General features: G+C 31.1%; 1 protein-coding gene across 1 annotated transcript; it reads right to left on the bottom strand.

Moving 5' to 3' along the window:
• Window positions 1–258: 258 nt before the first annotated feature.
• LOC129917680 (40S ribosomal protein S12, mitochondrial) lies at window positions 259–18573 on the bottom strand. The gene is made up of 2 exons (XM_055997725.1): window positions 18351–18573; window positions 259–657 (listed from the first exon to the last, which is right to left on the bottom strand). Exons 1-2 carry the CDS (start codon window positions 18400–18402, stop codon window positions 293–295), a joined length of 417 nt encoding a protein of 138 aa, XP_055853700.1. The 5' UTR covers window positions 18403–18573; the 3' UTR covers window positions 259–292.
• Between the last annotated feature and the right edge of the window lie 1547 nt (window positions 18574–20120).

The raw sequence follows: 20120 nt of genomic DNA, 5'->3' as shown, positions 1-20120 counted from the left end.
AGGTATTGTGATCGTTCAGGATCTACCCAAAAAAGATCCAACAATACACAGTTGAAGAAGCAACACCGTAAAATTTCGTAATTCTTTTCTTTGTTGCATTTCGATAGGCATAGAATGCATCCTCAGGTTTCAAAAACTATTTTTCTTTTGGCTTAAGATGATGTTAAGATGATGTCCTGATTTGAAGATATTTTAATCTCCTTGTAGATTGTCAATCTGTCAGAAATTATATAACAAATAGAAGATACAAATTGCCTCTGATTTTTAGGGAAACTTTATTGTTACTTTTTTTTTATTGTTTTTTGATTACATGAGGGAGATCGTAAACACCTCGAACACACTTCAGTTTGACACCGGGCACGTCTTGTAATCGACCTACACGACAAAGGACGATATTGTGCTCTTGTAGATTGTGTCCAATACCGGGGATATATGCGACCATTTCTTTGCCGGTTGACAATCGCACAAGGACACACTTTCTATTGGCTGAATTAGGTTTCTTTGGTTTTTTGATGAGCGTTTTCAGGATAACACCTTTGGCAAAAGGTTTGCCATCGAGGGGTTGACGTGGTGGGCGGGTTTTGATGTGAGGTCCACGGCGATGCATTTGGTTGAGGGATGCCATTTCACGCATTGTTGAAAGAGTTGTGTTAAACACTATAAAAAAAAAAACAAAATAAATATTTAAATTCAAAACTCTTTAAGTATAATTAAAAAATGAAAATAATTATATTATCAGTGGCGTACGTTGAGTCGTCGGGGCCCCGGGACAAGACTAAATTTTGGGGCCCCTTTCATATTTGGGGGCCCGTTTGATACAAAAAAAAGTACGTATACGCCATACATTTTTTTGTATGGCTTATACATTTTTAGGTTTATTTCAATGTTTTAATATGTTCGTAATGCACTTTGCCTAAAATGATTTAGAGACCCCTATAATAATTTTTTTTTAGCTTAGAATTGATAGTTCTTGGGGCCTCTGTTCTGAAGTAATATGTACATTAGGGCGTTCGTTATTTAGGTTTTTTTCGGGAATCAAGTTCCTAAGTGGAAAAACTGTTTCTAAAAAATAAAAAAAAAATCCTCTAATTTTTTCAGATTTTTATTTTGACACTAGATGGCGCCCCAAGAGGGTTAAAGTTTTTTAACATTTGAAATAGGTATGGTATAGGTATTTTTTTAGATATAGACTTCAATTTGATGAGGTCCTTGTCTACGTTAAACAACGTTTTCAAAAAGGTATATATCCTTTTTCTAGGACCAGGGGTTTAGTCAGGGCATGCATGGCTTTTTTGTATGTTTTATGTTTTATTTAAACAAGCAAATGAGTAGCATGAAAAATAAAATAAAATCCAACAAAGCCATGCATGCCCTGACTAAACCCCTGGTCCTAGAAAAATGATCTATACCTTTGCTTAGAGGCCCCTAATATAATATAATTTTTTTGGAGCCAAGAATTAATAGGTGAAGCCTCTAATCTGATGTAATATTTGGTGGCATTCCGTTTGTGCATTTAGTTTTGTGCCCTGATGTATTTATGTTGGGGCAAAAAAAAACAATGTTTTTTAACTTAATTTTTTTTTAAGTACTGAAGTAAAGGCATTTGGGGTCCCTGCAGGGCCCTGGCTTGAAGTTGTTTTTTGCTTTTTTGGGGCCCCTAATGTATTATTTGTGCTTGCAAAGATTTTTCAAGTAATATTTTTTGGGGCCCTAAGATAAAATTATAATTTTTCTTTTAAAAAAGCAGTTTATTTCCTTTTGGAGCCCCTGGGGTAACCTTTTTATCAAATCAATATATATTATGTGGCTACATTATACATTACACTGAATGACATAATTTGTCTCCCTTGTATCCGAAGTGATTCAAACTCATTTTAATTTACTTCGTAACTCAATTTATGCTAACAGTTTCCTTCTCTGCATTGTCTTCAGTGGGGGCCCTGAGGTCGGTCGGGGGCCCCGGGGCGTCGCCCCGCTTGCCCCAAGGGAGTGTACGCCCCTGTATATTATATTATTGTATACAGGGTGTCCCACTAGGGGTTCGTTATTTAGGTTTTTTCGAGAATCAAGTCCCTAAGTGAAAAACTGTTTCTAAATAATAAAAAAAACCCCTAATTTTTTCAGATTTTTATTCGACGCTACACAGAGAAAAATATGACCCGCTAAAAACTAACAGATTGCCATATTGTTTTACCGTCCATACATTTCATAAGGAAATCTTATTAAAATCAACGATTAATAAGGTTTTTTTAAGGAGATTTCTTATTATTTTTATAGAGAAAATCTTATTAAAATTTGACTGAAAAGTTGATTTTTTTTGCAACTTAGCACTAGAACAAAAATCGCGATCAATATTTTCATGGCAGGTTGGTTCAGGTGGTAAGGTGGGCGACTAATGATTTGAAGTCTCCAGTTCGATTCCCAGCCTGGTCATCGTTTTTTTTTATTTTTTTGCAGATTTTAAAACAATAAGAAAAACCCGATTGTTTTAATAAGGTTTCCTTCTTGGATGAAAACCATAGAGAAATCTTATTGTTTTTGTTCTATTTTATGTGGTCTATTTTTCTCTGTGTAGATGGTGCCACAAAAGGGTTAAAGTTTTTTCTCATTTGAAATACATAGGTATATGTTGACCTATTTTTTTTATATATAGCCTAAAATTAAATTTTTTTGATGAGGTTCCTGTTTAAAGTAAACGCCATTTTCAAAAAGGTATAAACTATTTTTTTAGGACTAGGGCATGCATGTTTTTTTAGCATTTTCACATGGAAAATTTAATGCTCTACGTAAAGGACTCAAACGTTTTTTCGTTAAACTTATTTTACTTCAAAAGTTATTCAAATCTCATTTGATCCGGGTGATTTTCTGTGGTACAGCGGAGCTACCACCAAAAATAAATATGGCCTTTAAGGGTTGTCAACCAATAATTCTTGCACAATATCAGAAGACAATTTAACAGTTAAGTTGTTTAAAAGGATTAAGGTATCGATTTGGATTTTTTTTTATTTTTTATGTTTTCCTGCGATTTTTCACTTCCAATTTTCCATGTTCCATGTTTTTTCCGCGTTAATTAAATAAATGCTCAAAACTGTTGCTGTCTACTTCAGGGTCAATTTATTATATCAAAATAAAAACAAATAATTTAATCAACAATTTTTAATTAATTTATTATATTAAAATAAAAAAAAAAATAATTTATTAACAATTGTTAATCAAATTTTTACTAAGAATTGTTAATAAAATTGTTATTAACAATTGTTAATTAAATGCCGGTGCGGCGACACGCACGCCCACGAATGATTGGTTTCTTTTAAACAAAAGAGCTGAGCAGCGAACTTTATTATTTTGTTTAATATTTTTTATTCTAAGAAGTAAGTTAAAAAGTTTGTCTTTTTTCTGTTATATTGTTTCTAAATAAAAAAAAACATTTTTTTGCAGGAAGACTTCGTGACTAAGCACAAGGCCTAGTGACTAGGGGGCAGGGCTCTTAACAATTTGCAACTACTAATCAGATGTATTTTTAATGGCAACACAAAATCCCAAATTAATTGCAATTATACTCTTGGAGACTTTGTTGATTCCTCACAAGAAACAGTTTAGCCATGACAAAATGTTAAGGGGTTGAGGCCGGATTTGAACTCACAATCTCTGGCGTGATTACCTGTTGCACTTACCATTTGGAAATAAAATAGTCCCACTTAACTGACCAATGCTGAACGGTCTCCACTTAACTGCTTTGAATCTTTATACCTCAGTAAGAAAAAGTCCTTTGTTTTACTTATCTTCTGAATCAAATCCTAGATTCATAGTATTTAAGTTCAGATAAAATAACTAGGTTTCATTTGAGCTTCGACTTGCGAAAAATGACAAAAAGGTCACATTAAAGTAGGTTTGTGAAGCGTTTCAAAGGTTTTAAGGAATTCCTCTAAGAATAAAAACATAAGGTTTGAACATGAAGCTGTGATAAAATTCGAAAAGGTGCAAGTTATTCTTCAAATATGTCAATCAAATATCAGATAGTCATCTAATCAGTTGGTCTACATTTCGATACATAATAGTTATGGAACAGAAGTACTTAAAGTTTTTGTATAAAATTTATTAAAAAAAAAAAAAATTATAATACATTTTTACACCATGTCATTGTTATAATTAACCTTCATCATTTTTTCAAGTACAGTTTCATATATTTTCAAAAGCATTTTGAAATTCCTCTTCACTTTCTCCCACATGTCGGCTATTTTGTCATTATTTTTTTTGCATCAAAATATGCAAACAATAGCATGTTACTGATAGGTTCAATCTATGAATCCTTTCTATGGATCCAGAATTGTCCAAAATTGATTTTGCTTTCCCACAATAATTCAATGTGGAAAAAAATATGAATCACCTCAGTTCCGTCAATGGGAATATCATTTCAAGCATCGGCCAAGAGTTTGCAACACACAAAAAATAATAATAATAATAATAGGCAACCCGTTTGGCCGTTGTCATTTCCTTATTTCCTCGCACATTATTAAACCATATTTGTATGGGCTGACCATAACAGAAAGATTTTCTACAGATTACAATTGCCACAATAGAAAAGGATAAAAAAAAACAATACATTTCTCTGTATTGCCCATTTTCTGGGGTTGAGAATGGGTTGGCATCTGTCCGCTTCGTTCAACCCTTGGAAATATGAAAATGGTATTTTTTCACCCAAATAATATAGTTTCCGATAAAATGGCGATGTATGAACATTTCAAGTATCTTTTTTTTTGTCTTGGAACAAAATTATGCTAAATTATAGTATTTCCTTCTTTGTCCGCATATGGTCAGGATATCATCATAAGACTATCATCTTCTTTGAAAGATATCTTATCCTTTTTTATGTTTTCTTGTGTTGTGTTCGAAGGAAACAAAAACCTTTTGGATTTTCAAAAATATCAAAAGGATTAAAAGGATTTAAGTTATAATTTCGAGTGTTTATCTTTTATTTGCAAAAATGATTACCGTCATGAAATATCTTTTTAATTCTCTAAGTTGGAAGGAAATAAAAATAGAGAAGTTGCAAGAAAAAAATATTCAGATGAATTTGAGATTTTGATCAAAATAATTCTTTTCGAAATATAAATTATGGTAAAATTCAGCTTGAAGTTATAAAACACAAGTATATGTCAAGTAGAGCTATTCGAATTATTTTTCAGTTTATATTCAGGAAATACCGATTCGTGTTTTTGTAATATTTTTTCCAATATTTTAACGATTTCAAGAAAAATTGGAGAAAATCCTAGATTTTCCTTTACAAGTTTAGAAGTCACCAAATAAGAGATAAAAATACAAATCGGTTTTGGTAAGGTTATCGCAACTAAAGGAAAATTAAGTAGCATAGAGTATTTCTATAATTCGGTCTTCAACGTGGTTTGTGGCTCCCCATTGGACAATGGTGTCAAGATCAGATTTAAAAAAAATTACGTTAAAGAAGCGGGAGCCGATATTTGCGAAGAAATTTTATAGGGTGTCCTGGAATAAAATTGGGAAAATTTAAGAGTTTATTCTTGGTTATATATTCTTATAGTAGGAGAGGCGACAGTCGAGTTACATAGCTCATTAGGTTACAAGTTAAAATTGGCGTCAAATGAAAGATAAGTTGACACTGAAAATTAAAAAATAGGGTTGCCACTTTGAAAATAGAACTTCTATGTTGAAACCCTATTTAAAAGGAAAAATTGTCACACAACTAATACTGTCATATCTTTGTTGTTTGGTCAGGTAAGAACATTTGTGAAATGCCAAACACAAGACTATATAGTGGACATAATTAATATAATAATATAAGGAATGTAGTCCTACGAACATGGCAACCCTATTCAAATGAAAATAACACTGCAAAAAAAATTGAACGAAACTGTACAACTTTTTATGCTCTAAAAGCCTAAACTATACACCAAACTTTAGCTGAGATTCTCTTCTATCTTAAAAATGTCGAGTGCCACCTCTAATATACAGACAAGTACTCGACAATTCTACGCAAATGCAAAAAATCACTAGAAACACAACTTTTTTAGCCAAAGTACATAATATATTATAGAGACAAAAAACATACATTAGTTTTTAGCTGAGACTTTCTTCAATGTGAAAAATGTCGGGAGCAACCTATAAAATCTGATGTCTAGACTTTAGTTTTTATTGATTTCTTGCATTTGCATAGGGTTGCCGAGTACTTGTCAGAGAGTGTCAGCCAAAGTTTGTTGTATTTTTAGCCTTTTAGAGTATATACAGTTGTTTTGTTCAAACAAAATTTTTTGAAGCGTTATTTATTTTCATTTGAATAGGGTTTCCATATTTAAAGGATTACATTCCTTATATTATTTTATTAATTTTGTTTACTATATAGGCTTTTGTTTGGCATGACAAAAAAAACAACGATATGACAGTATTAATTTTTGATATTTTTTTTTAATATGGTTTCCACATAGGTGATCCCATTTTAAAAGTTCGCCGCTTGGGCTTTAGTGGTTTGTAAATTGATTCTTGTGAAAAAAAAAACCAATAATACAAAAACTGCCATTCAATCGTATAAACATCCTGGGATTGGATCTAGAAAATCATTTTGCATGCATAGAAAATCAAGGAAGATCCTTCAAATATTTGTAGTAAATATGTTTCAAATAAAAATTAACTTAAACAACAAACATAAGTTTTTTATTCTTGTTCTTTTAAGACCAAAGCAAAAAAAAAAAACAAACACATTTTTTTTAAATTTAAACCTGGTGAATGATTCCCAAATATCATAAAATGTATGAGTTTTTTTGGGAAACTTGTGAATGACTTTTTTTTTATTATAGCTTTTTCATTTTTAGACCCCAGTTTATATTAGACTGGGGCTTATCCAATGTTATTTGAATAGGATAAACTCCAGTCTTTCTTAGAAGCTTCTTACACAGTGTCTAGGAAAAATTATCAGCTTTAAAAATTCTTATCCGAGCAACCAAATAAGATATTAAGAATGTTTACACATATTTTCAAAGAAGGACGTTTCTTCTAAAAATAAATACCTTTACCAAGATTCTACCATTATTACTAACATAGGTAAAAGCATACTAAAGTAAGAGTTATTTTAAATCATCGCTAAATGATATCAACTTTGCAGACAGAGCTTTACTGTAGAACAATTGTTTTTTTTTAGAATATAACCAAGTCACCCCTTAAATTTTCATAATCTTATTCCGGGACACCCTGCATAAATAAAAAGTTGCAGATAGAAGATCGTAAATGAATATGAGAAAGATAGTCGGAGACAAAGCATAGGGGGAAGTGGTCACCCTTCGTACAGTTTTTACTTATTTTTTTTTTAAGTTATTTATTTACTCACTCCAGCTTCGAGAAAATGGACTTTATTTGTAATATGTATATTATTACACTTTACAAAAAAATTTGACACTTCTAAGTCAAAGGCTTAAATAGTTATATCCATTTTACTGGGATTAGATTTTTGTACGAATCCTCCCCACCCGTGGGGTACCTTCGTACAGCACATGGGGTACATTCGTACAGGATATATAAAACGTTAATTTGACTATCTTTTGATTTGTCAAATGCCAAATATGAGTTTTAAAACATTTAATTACTTATTAATTTATTAATTAATTGAACTTGACTCAGAAAAAAACAAAAACAAATAAAAAACTTAATTTTTCGCGATTCGATGATTCTGAAACAAATTATTATTTACATATATAAAAATACCAACCTTAATTTACTATAGAATGCGAAAAACTTATTATAGAGGTTTAAATTTCATTTCAATAAAACTGTAACTCCGTGTTTTGATTGTTATCTGCTCAAGAAAATTTACTGGCGGGCATACGTATGCGTACGAATGTGCCCCATGTTTAACTGTACGAATGCTCCCCAAGCTGTACATAATGCAGAAAAATCGATTTTTGAAAAAATGTACTGAGATTTTGCAATATTTATAATTAAAACACAAATTTAACACTTTAATCAACAATTCTTCATTACTGTTTAGCCAAAAACATACTTAACTTAAACACAACATGACATCAAATGTACATAAAAAAATTACTCAGAGCACTAAAAAACACTAAAAGTCTTGTGGCGACCGAATCCGTTTTACTTAGGATTCAAAATTTATCTAGCAACTCGGCGCCTACTATGTCTATGTACACTATTAAGCACGTGTTTGAATACCGTTTAGTTTTTGTTTTATGCTCACTGTACAAAGGGTGACCGTGTACGAAGGGTGACCACTTCCCCCTACCATTACGGCACTCCAGCATTTAACAGGTATGAAAGGTAGTTTCTAAATTCTAATCCACTGGATAGAGGATCTACGATAACGAATGTACGCACTTTTGATAAGAAAAATGGATATTAAACTCCATCCAAATAGTTGGAAGTCGATGGATTTTTTTTTTGGTTTTTTGGTTGACTGCAGGACATATTAAGGAGTTACCAGGGACCAGCGAGCAGCAAATCGAACTTAAAATCTATGTAGTCAATAATTCCATATTAAGAATAGCGATTTTCCAAATTTAAGTTACATTAATCTTAAAAAATATCACTTTCTATTTACAATACAAACCACCCATCATGCTCATATTTAATATAAAAGATACTGTCCTTTAATCCCTTTTGAGTTTCACGCGATTCAATAAAATGACCACCAAGTGTATTCATTATTGTCAGGTGTCACAAAAATGTAACAAAAAAAAAGACAAATATGATCTTTTCAATTTCAAGGATTAACTTGGACCTTTCTGTCCAGCAAACGAATATTATAATAACAAAAATAACTCTCCCTCTCTTTTTTTGAATGGGTTCTCTGAATTCCGGGCTGGACCAATTTGCGTATTTAAATTGCTTTTTGTTGTTTTTGCTTTTTCCATGGTATGAGCATTCAGCAGGATCAGGAAAATGCTTTTATATGATTCGTTGTGGCAAGGATTTAAATCAAATGCCAACACTTGCACAGGGTGTGAGGTGAAAGAAACTTGGTCATTGCAAATACCTATGACTCATACTTTGTAAAGTGTGGGATAATAACGTTTATTTAAACACCTGTGATTTTTTTTTCTATCGCGTTGCTCTTTTTTTTTGTTCTCATCACTTCTCATTCAGTAGATACATATACATACATAAAAAAAAACCCATTGATTTGTGTTGTATTACATTTATTACGTTTAAGAAGTTAACCACTGATTACTACCTTTTTGATCTTAGCATTTTGGAATCAAACATTAAAAAAATACGGGAAATTTCTTCGCCACTATTTTTGTTGGCATGCCAAAAATGGGTTAGCCAGCTTTTTAATCTAAGGGAGGTGTGCAAGTGCATGTTCTAGTTTTCGAATAAAATACTTTTACTAATATGTTTTCCACAGCAGATCTTCAACCGTGTTCTATAGGATTAATGCTCGAGCTCATCGTACACCAAGCCACTTTTTGAAAATTTTAGAAAACGCACTGCCTACGTGTGTTTAAGCATTTTCACTACTACAAAAAGAACGTGGGAAAAAACTACACTTACAGTGGAAAATAATTTCACTTTTTCTGGCGAAGCTTATTTCAACTGAATGTGAGAACCAATTGCACTTTTTTGTGAGGAAGAAATTCACTTTTGTGCGAAGTTATTACGCGTGGAAGGTGGGAAATAATTTCACTAGTATTAGGCTGTTGTACTTTACTTTCGAGATTCAATCTATTTTTCTCTGTGGTACTCTTTTTCACAATTGTTTGGACTTATAAATAACAATGGAGTTAGTTATGCAAGAGATGATTTCAATTTTAAAACACCTGGTGAGGAGGGCAGTGTGGTATAAGGCCTTCTGACGTAACAGTTAACCCCTTGTAACCCAACATCGTAAATTTTAAAATTAATAATGTCAATCGACTGGTCTTTACCTATAATAAAACACGTATTTTTTAAAAATTCCATAAATTGATTATTTACTTAGTTATTTCTATATTTAGGGAGTAAAAAAATAAGTTTAAGTAATTTATTTTTAAATACAAATGCAAAAATTCAGACAAAAAACTATCTAATATTTATTTTTAGGCACATTCCAAAAGTCCAAAAATATAACCCCGTTACTTTATCCAGGAAAAATATTTTTTCTGGATTTCGTAGTTTTTACACAAATTTGCTTATTTAAAAAAAATCGAACTTTCAACATTAAATGCCAATGCCAATTAAAAACTATTGGTGCTATTAATTAGAAATATGGCGCATTATTTCGATAAAGCAATACTTAAAGATTATGTAAGAAGCTTCAAAAGAATAAAAATATGTTTTTTTTACAGCTTTTTGCGATCTTTTTTGGTTTGTTACATAAGTGTCACATGAGGCTACAAGAGGTTAAAATCTGAAGGGCAATTCCCTCTCCCTTGTGTCATCGAGAATACAATACATTACATTACAATGTATTTATCAAAATTCTCCTTAAGGAACTTTCAGAATCAAAGAGAAAAAATTTTGTTGATTGGCCCTTAACACAATTGCAGGAATATTAATCAGTATTTGATTGATCAACATACCTACAAATAAAAGCTGTGTTCCTTTGGCCTTAAGTATCTACTGCTAAGTACTTCTGGTTGTATTCAACTCCATTTCTTCTATAGAATAGGTTCAGAAGTACTAAAAAGTGCTTTGCTGAGCCCAAAGGAACACAGCCAAAGATAAAAAAATAATAAAAGTACTTAATAATCGCTTCCGTTTACCAAAGTTTAAATGGGTTCTATCTAATAATTAAAAATTACTATACTATTACAAATAAAATATTAATAAATCGTTTTGTTTGATTTCCATGGTTACTGAAAATGTGTCCCAAATATATATAATTTCCAGTGTTTTTAAAATACATACATACATACATGGACTTGTGTATGCATATTTATCTAGTTTGTAAAATATTACGTTTATATTTGTTATTGTTCAACGACAAAGTTTATTATCCAAAACACACACAATCACCTGGGTAATTAGGAGCCTGAAGCAAGTAAAACATACAATTTTAAAAATCTGTTCATAAAGTAGGTAAAAAATCATATACATATTCAAAACTTATTCTTAGATAAATCATAAATTCCCAGAATAAAAATAGACGAAGCAACTGGTTTTTATGAACTAGCTATTGTGTGGTTCTGCAATATTTGTTTTTCCTTACTAATCCAGGTCCGCGAATTTCTGACAAGTTATTAAAAACCTATAGAATATTTTATATGCAATAGACATATTTTAGGTGTACCTAATAAAAATTTAAAAGTTGTAAAATTGCATACGCAGTTAATCCGGTAGCTAAGACCAAAAGGCTGGTCAAGATATAAAATTGACTTTTGTTAATGTCTCAGGTAGACAAATACTTCCTACATACATATGTACATATGTTGGTATCTGAACCTGAGAAATACAAATTCTTGCAAAAGAGGATGTTTTAAGGGCGTGTTTTGTTTGAATAAGCAGAGAATATATAATTTTTTGGAAATGAAGAAAGTATTAGAGACGTTTTTTTTTTTATGTTTGTCAAAGGAAGATATTACATAAATCTTCAAAATCGTTAAACATTATCTGAAAATTCTGAGACAGTAAACTAATAATGACAGCGAAAACGAAATAATCTTTATAATTGCCAATTTACTGTGTTAAAAATTAATATTCTTGAATTTTTTGTATTAATTGCATTTTAACGAATCTCAAAGAAATTTGAAACTTTATAAACGTTTATAAAAAATGTATTTTTGTATGAAAGGGAATAACAGTTTATGATTATTGAATAGTGAATAGTGCTTTAATATTTTAAATTTGATGTTACAATATGGCTTCTAAAAGTCATCAAAGCAGACACAATCGATTTTCTAACTAACTTTTGTGATGTTGAAAGACAAGTTAACAAAATGTACCTAATAAAAAATATATTAAGAACTAAATACCTATATAACATTACATAGGTGTTAAACCTAATGAATATCTTTATAAGTGAACAGTACACAAACCAGGAACAAAAACTGAAGTAACTTTGTCGCACTTGTTATGAGGAAAATACCTTACAATTTTTATAGAACTCTAATTTTGAAACATATTGAATGCATATGTTTTTTAAACTCTTCTTCAAAATTGATCATACCTATATTTTTTTGCAAACTAAACCCATTTCCTTTGTGTGTTATAAATCATATTTCATTCGAATTAAAACACATTTTTTCCAACGAAATCTTTTCAATTCCATCAAAAGAATCTTTGCAATCAATCAAAATGTCCTTTGGTCAGTTGGAGATAATTTGCTTGTTTAAGGCATTTTCCTTGTACCTTCACCATTGTATGCAACCATACAAAACAAAAACCTTTACATTTGACAATAGATAATTGCCTTCAAAGAACAATGTTTTTGGATACATTTTGCATTGTTATTTTCTTTTTATACGAACAAGTATGTAATGTCTTCTTTTTTATCTTTACAATAAGAAAGCAAATAAGACAGACAAAAAAGATGATAATAGATTCGTCATAACACGTCACTTGTGTTCTTTCTTTTATAATTTTGCTTATGGCTTTATAAATTCGATGGAGTTATAGTTTATGAACAAAAAGAATTAAACTTATCAAGGAATGACAAAAAACGATCTTCTTTATATACCATATCATGTGTATGTATGTGAATTATGCAGGTCATATTAAGAGATTAACACCGATCATTTCTTCGAAAACGGATAAAATTCATTTCTCGTGCCTTGAGCGTGCCAGCGAATAATTTGGAATACCTACATTTTTTTTTTGCAAAATGTCAAAAATATCATGAAATGTTTAAATTTTCGATAATGATCATTGGCAATGGGTTACTAGCACGTGGTCGCAGGATTAAAAATGTCAAAGGGTTCCGATAAAACAGTTTTCGAAAGGACATACATTTTTTTCTTTCGGATAAAATACATCTGCCCTTTGACTACCTACTTTAAGACGTTACTACATAGGCTTGGAACTTAATGTAGACAAATAACGTCTATACATCAAGATCTTTTTGTTAATTCCAGAAAGTTATACCCAATATTAAATTAGACCTACATTTTCTACATTAAGCCCTGATTTTTAAATTGTCAGTTAGACTATCAGAATATTAAAAACAAAAAATTAATTCCTAGGAATAAGCTCTATCTGAAGTTTATCTGATTATTGATTGGCCCTAAGTATAAATAGAAGAGGCAGTTAGAATAATTTTAAAATTTTGAATTTATCGTTTTTTTCTTTTATTTTCAAATTAAATTTTAATTTAATTTTCATACATTTTTAATTTAAGCAAAAAGTAGGCTCCTCCTGATAGAAGCAATTTCAAAAAAAGCAGCTTCAGTTGGCCCCAGAAATGGTATAGTAAAAAAACGTAAGATTGCCAACTCTTTCCAAATCTTTCGGTGAACTTCATATGCGGTTAGGAAAACGTAAACTTATACACTTCTTCAAAATTCTATCCGCAGCTTGGTTTAGCTTGTATTCGTATCGGCAGCTGCGTGTTGTTTTTGTAGTGCATGTAAACGCCAACTGCGGATACGGATAGCAATGCCAAAAAAACACACCTATTCTTAAGAAAAAAAAAATAAATTTAGCTAAATTTACAGCGACATCTAGTTACTGAAACAGATATAAAAATTTAATATCAAATACATCAACCTAGTGTAGCAAAGTATAACAGTATCAATAAAACAGCAAGTTTTTGTTATATTGTCATACAAAGATGTTGTTCACAGCTAATTTAAATGCGATAACGTATGTTACTAATATTAAACTGTTAACATAATACTGTAAACATTATACTCATAACATTTAACAGTTAACCATTGTATTTATATTGAATATATATACAATGAGTTAACATTGACTATTTCGTTGAAAACTCGTAAGAAGTATTGTCGATATTAAAAATCGATCAACATCAACACTCAAAGTCAAAAAGGTGCGGAGTAGCAGCTAAGTAATTTTAAATGATTTAAAATTCGAAATCGAATAAACATTTCAAAACTTTTACCATTTTAGAACAACCTGATAGTTTTTTACATTTTAATTTTTCTTGAATATTTGTTTGATTAACTACATGAAAATAGCAGAAAGAGCTCTGAGTTTCTTTCGGAAACAAGATTGTCTGCACGCACCAATGCTATTAATTCTATTAATTTGCAAAATGGTAATTTAAATAATAATTCCTATTTAAATATTTCTGAAGCATTGTCTTCAATCGAAAGTAACATCGATCAACCTAAAGCCATTCTTCTAACGGAAATAAGTAATAATCTTCTGGGAGTTACAGAATAGCACTATGATCATGTTAGAAAACTTTACGAGTCTGTGATCAGTTAAGTCAATACCACACGCAATAATTTTGATCAGTACGAAACGGCTGCTTAAGAAAAAAATTCATACATTTGAAAGAAAAAGATTTCGCAGCACACGCATCACTTTTTTTGAGGGATCATCACAGACTGCACAGTTGAGAGCCAAAAAAAGTTTCGTGTAGATATTTTCATTCCCATAATTGACACATTAAATACACATTTAACAAATGTTCGGAAGCATACCAAGAAATTGATAGTCGATTAAGTTTTCTTTGTCAGTTAACAAACCATCGAATCAGGCGGATTTATACAGGGTGTCCCAAAAGTTAACGTCGAAACGAAAACGGTAGATAGGGTAGGTGGTGACAGTTATCAGAAAAATAATAAAAAAAAATCGCAGCCATATGTATATTTTGGGAGTTATGGGCATTTGAAAAAAAGTCGAAAAAATGGTCACCCTGTGACGGTTTTTTATGTGCCGTGACTACAAATCTTAATTTTTCTCATTTTTTTCTTTTGTTACGGAACCTTGAATAACCCTGCTATCAAATGCATTCAAAAATTTTAACTCAGCTGCATCAGTTTTAAAGAGAATATTACTTTTTTACCCAACTTAGTACTAAAAAATTTTACATGACTCTAATTCAATGAGCCGTAGTGTAAAAAAAAATGCACTACGATGTTTCATCAAGTTGCCTTAAAAGTTGGTGTGTTCAATTCTCTTTTCAAAATGGTATAACATTGTTGGGAATATTTCATAAATAACCGAGATAAAATTTTTTTTCTTAAGAAATCCGACTTTTTTTTAGGTAATTTTTCCATATTATTTAAGTTTTTTTATTCTGAAAGGTTCTGAAAGGGTACAAAACTTGAATAATATGGAAAATTTACCTCATAAAAAAGTCGGATTTCTTAAGAAAAAAAAATTTATCACGGTTATTTATGAAATATTCCCAACAATGTTATACCATTTTGAAAAGAGAATTGAACACACCAACTTTTAAGGCAACTTGCCGAAACATGGTAGTGCATTTTTTTTACACTACGGCTCATTGAATTAGAGTCATGTAAAATTTTTAAGTACTAAGTTGGGTAAAAAAGTAATATTTTCTTTAAAACTGATGCAGCTGAGTTAAAATTTTTGAATGCATTTGATAGCAGGGTTATTCAAGGTTCCGTAACAAAAGAAAAAAATGAGAAAAATTAAGATTTGTAGTCACGGCACATGAAAAACCGTCACAGGGTGACCATTTTTTAAACTTTTTTTCAAATGCCCATAACTCCCAAAATATATGGCTGCGATTTTTTTTATTATTTTTCTGATAACTGTCACCACCTACTCTATCTACCGTTTTCGTTTCGACGTTAACTTTTGGGACACCCTGTATATCTAACCTTTCTTAACCTAATAAAATCAGATATACCTATTGGAAAAAAAACTTTTCCAAACATAGAAAATGCTACAAGAATTTTCCTTTGCCTTATGGCAACCGATTGTAGTTGAGAGCGGTCATTTTCGCAGCTTAAGAAAATAAAATGAATTGCGAACAACAATGTTACAAGAACGATGGTATCTTTCAAAAAATTGAATTTAAAGGATATAATAGAAGATTCTGCTCAACAGAAATCCCGAAAGGAACCGTTATCCTAATCGTAACCTAAAACCCATTACCATTCTAATATCATATTATATTATATCATACTAGCCCAGTAATTTTAGGCATTTTTTACCCCAATCTGCGGAAAAATTCCTACTGGGCTCGATTTTGGTATAGACCTTCGTTGCGGCGTTGTTATGTAGATTTTCATTTTTTTCCATTTTTAACATCTTCATAACAACGTCGTAACGAAGGTCTATACCAAAATCGAGTCCAGTAGGAATTTTTCCGCAGATAAAACCTAAAATTACTGGACTATACTGTATTTGATTACTTATAATAAATGGTCATACTTAGTAAAAATAATGTTATTTTAATTCGCTTTTTTTTACTTTCCAATAGGGCTCCAAATTCTTTAATGGCCAAGGGCCCCAGCATATCAGATCTCGTGAATGTTGATCGCATGTTTTTTTTTTTTTTATCAAACAACCTACGCGATATGCAAGGAATCACCATTTTTTTTACATAATGAAGCTAAATAGCATCAGCTATTTTGAAGATTAGTATTTTGTGGCAGTTTTTTCTTTTTTTTTTAAATGTGATATGACCGTATGTCTTGCACATGCTCAGGATGTCTTCATGAGGACGTTTCCTGTTGCCTTATACGTATTACAGACAACAGACCTCTAGTGACTTTCAATATTCGATTCTTTACAAAAAAAACAACCAACAATTCTTGTTTTTGAAAACTAGCGTTGTGAGCAAAACCAACATGATTTGATATTAGAATAATGTAAAATATCGAGCTTAAAATACGCATAAAGTGCTAAAACAACATTTCTCTTCTGACTTTTTGGAAAATGAGTGCTAAAACACATTAAGTACTTGACATTAATTTGTTTTTACATTCAACGCTGGAAAAAAGAACTAAGTAAAATGTTGTTTCTCACTTTTATTAGATGATTTACTGTCAGTCAGTTGTTCGCGGTCACTCGAGTGGAATTGCATCTTTCAAAATGTTCTTTCTTATTAAAATATGGATATTAAATACAGATAATTCTGAGTTGGACCTTTGGCGGTTATAAATGAAATTGGTATCAATTGAAAAAATATATCTTAGAAAAAGTTTTACTATGAACTTTTCACTGCATTGTATTGAGAATGTAAGATATTGCAATATTAGTATTGTTAATGCATTTTGCAATGTGTGAAGGACATATTGAATTAAATTTTTATTTTGAATATGAAATATGATGTTATGTTATTTTCACTGAGCATGAAGATATACATTTTGAATACCACCAATACGACCAATAGAACTCATAATAGGTACAATCTTTTTAAGCCATCAACTTCTAGATTTTGTTCGAGAGTTTTCAAGCGATTAAAACTAGCAAAGAATTGAAAATCCAAACTTTAAGAAAAGAAGAGTCTCGTAATTGTTTTCTTAAAAAGGACATTCAGACAATCAATAAAAAGTCTTAAATGCAAAAATGCATTTTATCCGTTTTTGAAGTACGAACAAGGAACCATTGTAGTAGAGTCAGAAGCAATGCTGAGAATTAAGAGAAATCATTTCTGCAATCTCTACAATGGCGATGACGAAACAAACTCCGCCCAAAGACAGACCACACCATTCAATGTCGACGATGAATACCAACATTTCAGTCCTCCGACCAGGGCAAAGTGAAGGAAGAAGGTTGGGAGTATGCACCAACTTATTTGCCAAACATGGTCCGAAGAATGCATAAAAAGACGAAATATAAAAATTTTAATGCTATGAAATATTTGACTTTTTTTTAGCGTTCTTATTTAGCTATCCTCAGAACTGAACATATTGAGCTTGGCAACTCTAAGCTTTGAATTCTTAAACAATTTTCTGTTCGTCTAGATTTAAAAAGTGCCAAAACAACACTATTAGAATCATTCAGAAAGGGGAAAGCTTCAGACAACAAAACGAAAATGACAAAACAATTGATTTCAAAGAGAATCTAATTTTTGTGTGATGTGAAATAAATCAAATTGATATAAAGCAAACTTTAATTCAATGAAGAGCTCCAATCTTTCAATAGAATTAAAAGCCTTTTTTGGAGCATCTTTCGGCTTTCTTTCTTTCAACTTTGTTTTTTATTTGGATGTTGACTTTTTCAATTGATTCTAAAATATTTAGCAGTGGTTTTTGTTTTTATATGACCCAACCAACTTGACCAATAGACAACCGGTGTGGCGCGGCGGCAAAAAGAACACCGAACTATTTGATAGTAAACTTCGATGGAGCACTTGGACGTCTCAGAAGCACTTGGAAGTCTCATCGCGTGGAAAACGCATTTGACTCCAGAATGCTTTTGTATTTATGTCCAATGGAATTGATAATGAATTTTTATTATTATTCCGAAGTAAAATGATATTAAATAGAATTTGTGCGGCAACTTACCCTGGCATGTCATTTGTTTCGTAACATTCAATGTTTGTCTTAGAAAATTCATGGTTTCTTTTGATTTTCTGAATCAAACTAATTAAATATACAATAAAGCTTTTGTGTCAATAATTTTTTAACACAAAATAATTCACAAAATGATAAAATGCAAACAAAATATTTATGAATTATTTTATTTCACACTCTTTTTCCAACCAAAAAAAAAATCGCCATGAAATTTTGACATTTGTAAAGTCAGCTTTTTAGATCGTATAGTGTCGGTAATGTAGAATGACACAACAAACGGTTCGTGTATATACTTATGTCGTTTTCTATTGACAAATCTCAGAATAGGGGGGTTCACATTGACTAACTTACCGGACAGACCAGCCGCCGTTTGGTCTGATCTGATGCTGTTTTGATAGTGTGAACACCCATCCGACGACCTGTCCGGTTTGCCGGATGGTTTTCAAAAAATTTTGATTTTTTGGTGGTCGGACGGACATGTTAGTCAATTGAACGACATGTCTGTCCGGCAGACAGTGATAATCCATTCTCTTGAATTTGAGAGCAGAATAGGTGAAAGATACATTAAAAATAAGATGAAAAATGGGTTTTGATGAAAATTGTCTGGTGAGTGTGAACGAAAAATATAATTCAGCCATCAGGCCAAATGACAATTGGTCTGTCCGGTAAGTTGGTCAATGTGAACCCCCCTAATGAGATTTGTGAATTTGACAGCTGAAAGGGGGGGTGAAGAGCTGAAATAGTGGACAAATCTCAGATTTCATGATCTATTTGCGTCTTGAGATTCAAAAAAATGACAAAAAAATGAATCTGAGATTCAAGAATCTGATTCTGGATTTTTATCAAGATTCACGCATACAAACACACGCACTTTCACAGACACTCCTCTGTTTGACATTTGTCTGAACATTTGTTGTTGTTTTATTTTTTTTATACGCACAGATTTCGCACACAATTACAAAACTAGATTTCATATTCTATTTGCAGTTGAAAATCTGAGAATTATACACAAAAATCTCAAAAGTCAATAGAAAACGACATTACGTTATTGGATTTCTTGAAGACGCGTGTACACTAGGAAATAAGAGTTGGATTTACGAAATTACCTTTTTTTGTAAATTTTTTTTAGAGAATGGAAAATCTCTTGAAACTTGTACTCGAACTGGCGAGCTTTGGCAAGATAGTTTTCCGTAACTATACAAAAAAATTACTTTCAACTATTTTGCTTTGACATTTGACTATCATAATAGTTATTTCTAACTAAAAACAAAATAGTTAAAAATTACTATTTTAATAGTTACGTAATTATTCCGGTATAGTCAATTTTCACTATTTTAATAGTTATTTTTAACTATTTTGTTTTTGCATGTGACTATTATAATAGTCATTTTTAACTATTTTGTAACTATTTGCTGTCAAAAAATAGTTATTCGCCAAATTTCATTGAATTCTATAAAGTGACTATGCAATTAGTTACAAAATAACTATTTTTTTTCCCTGAGTGTAGGCTGAATTTGTTGAATAAATTTTAGTATGGCTAAATTTTGGGAAAAAAAATGCGTAAAGGAACTAATATTTTTCTCGATCTGCATGCTAGACTTTAGCAAAAAAAAAGATTTCTTGACGGTTTTTAAAGATTTTCTTTGATTGAGCTGAGCCGGTCTTTAAAGCTTCCAACAATTCAGCGCAAATGCCGTTGTACCTACAACAGAAAACAAAATTACATCCCAGACTGCCGCACGGTTAAAAATTTTGGACTAT

This window comes from Episyrphus balteatus, chromosome 4, assembly GCF_945859705.1.
Source record: "Episyrphus balteatus chromosome 4, idEpiBalt1.1, whole genome shotgun sequence".
Classification (NCBI taxonomy): Eukaryota; Metazoa; Arthropoda; class Insecta; order Diptera; family Syrphidae; genus Episyrphus; species Episyrphus balteatus.
The sequence above is the reverse complement of the archived record's forward strand: the minus strand, read 5'-3'. Positions and strand labels throughout refer to the sequence as shown.

What these genes read in the sequence shown, in the direction of transcription:
- LOC129917680 (XM_055997725.1), bottom strand. Translation starts at nt 18,402, where the DNA reads ATGAATTTTCTAAGACAAACATTGAATGTTACGAAACAAATGACATGC. An exon ending in GAAACAAATGACATGCCAGG is followed by an intron (nt 658 to 18,350) that starts GTAAGTTGCCGC and finishes TTTTTTTTATAG; the next exon opens with TGTTTAACACAACTCTTTCA.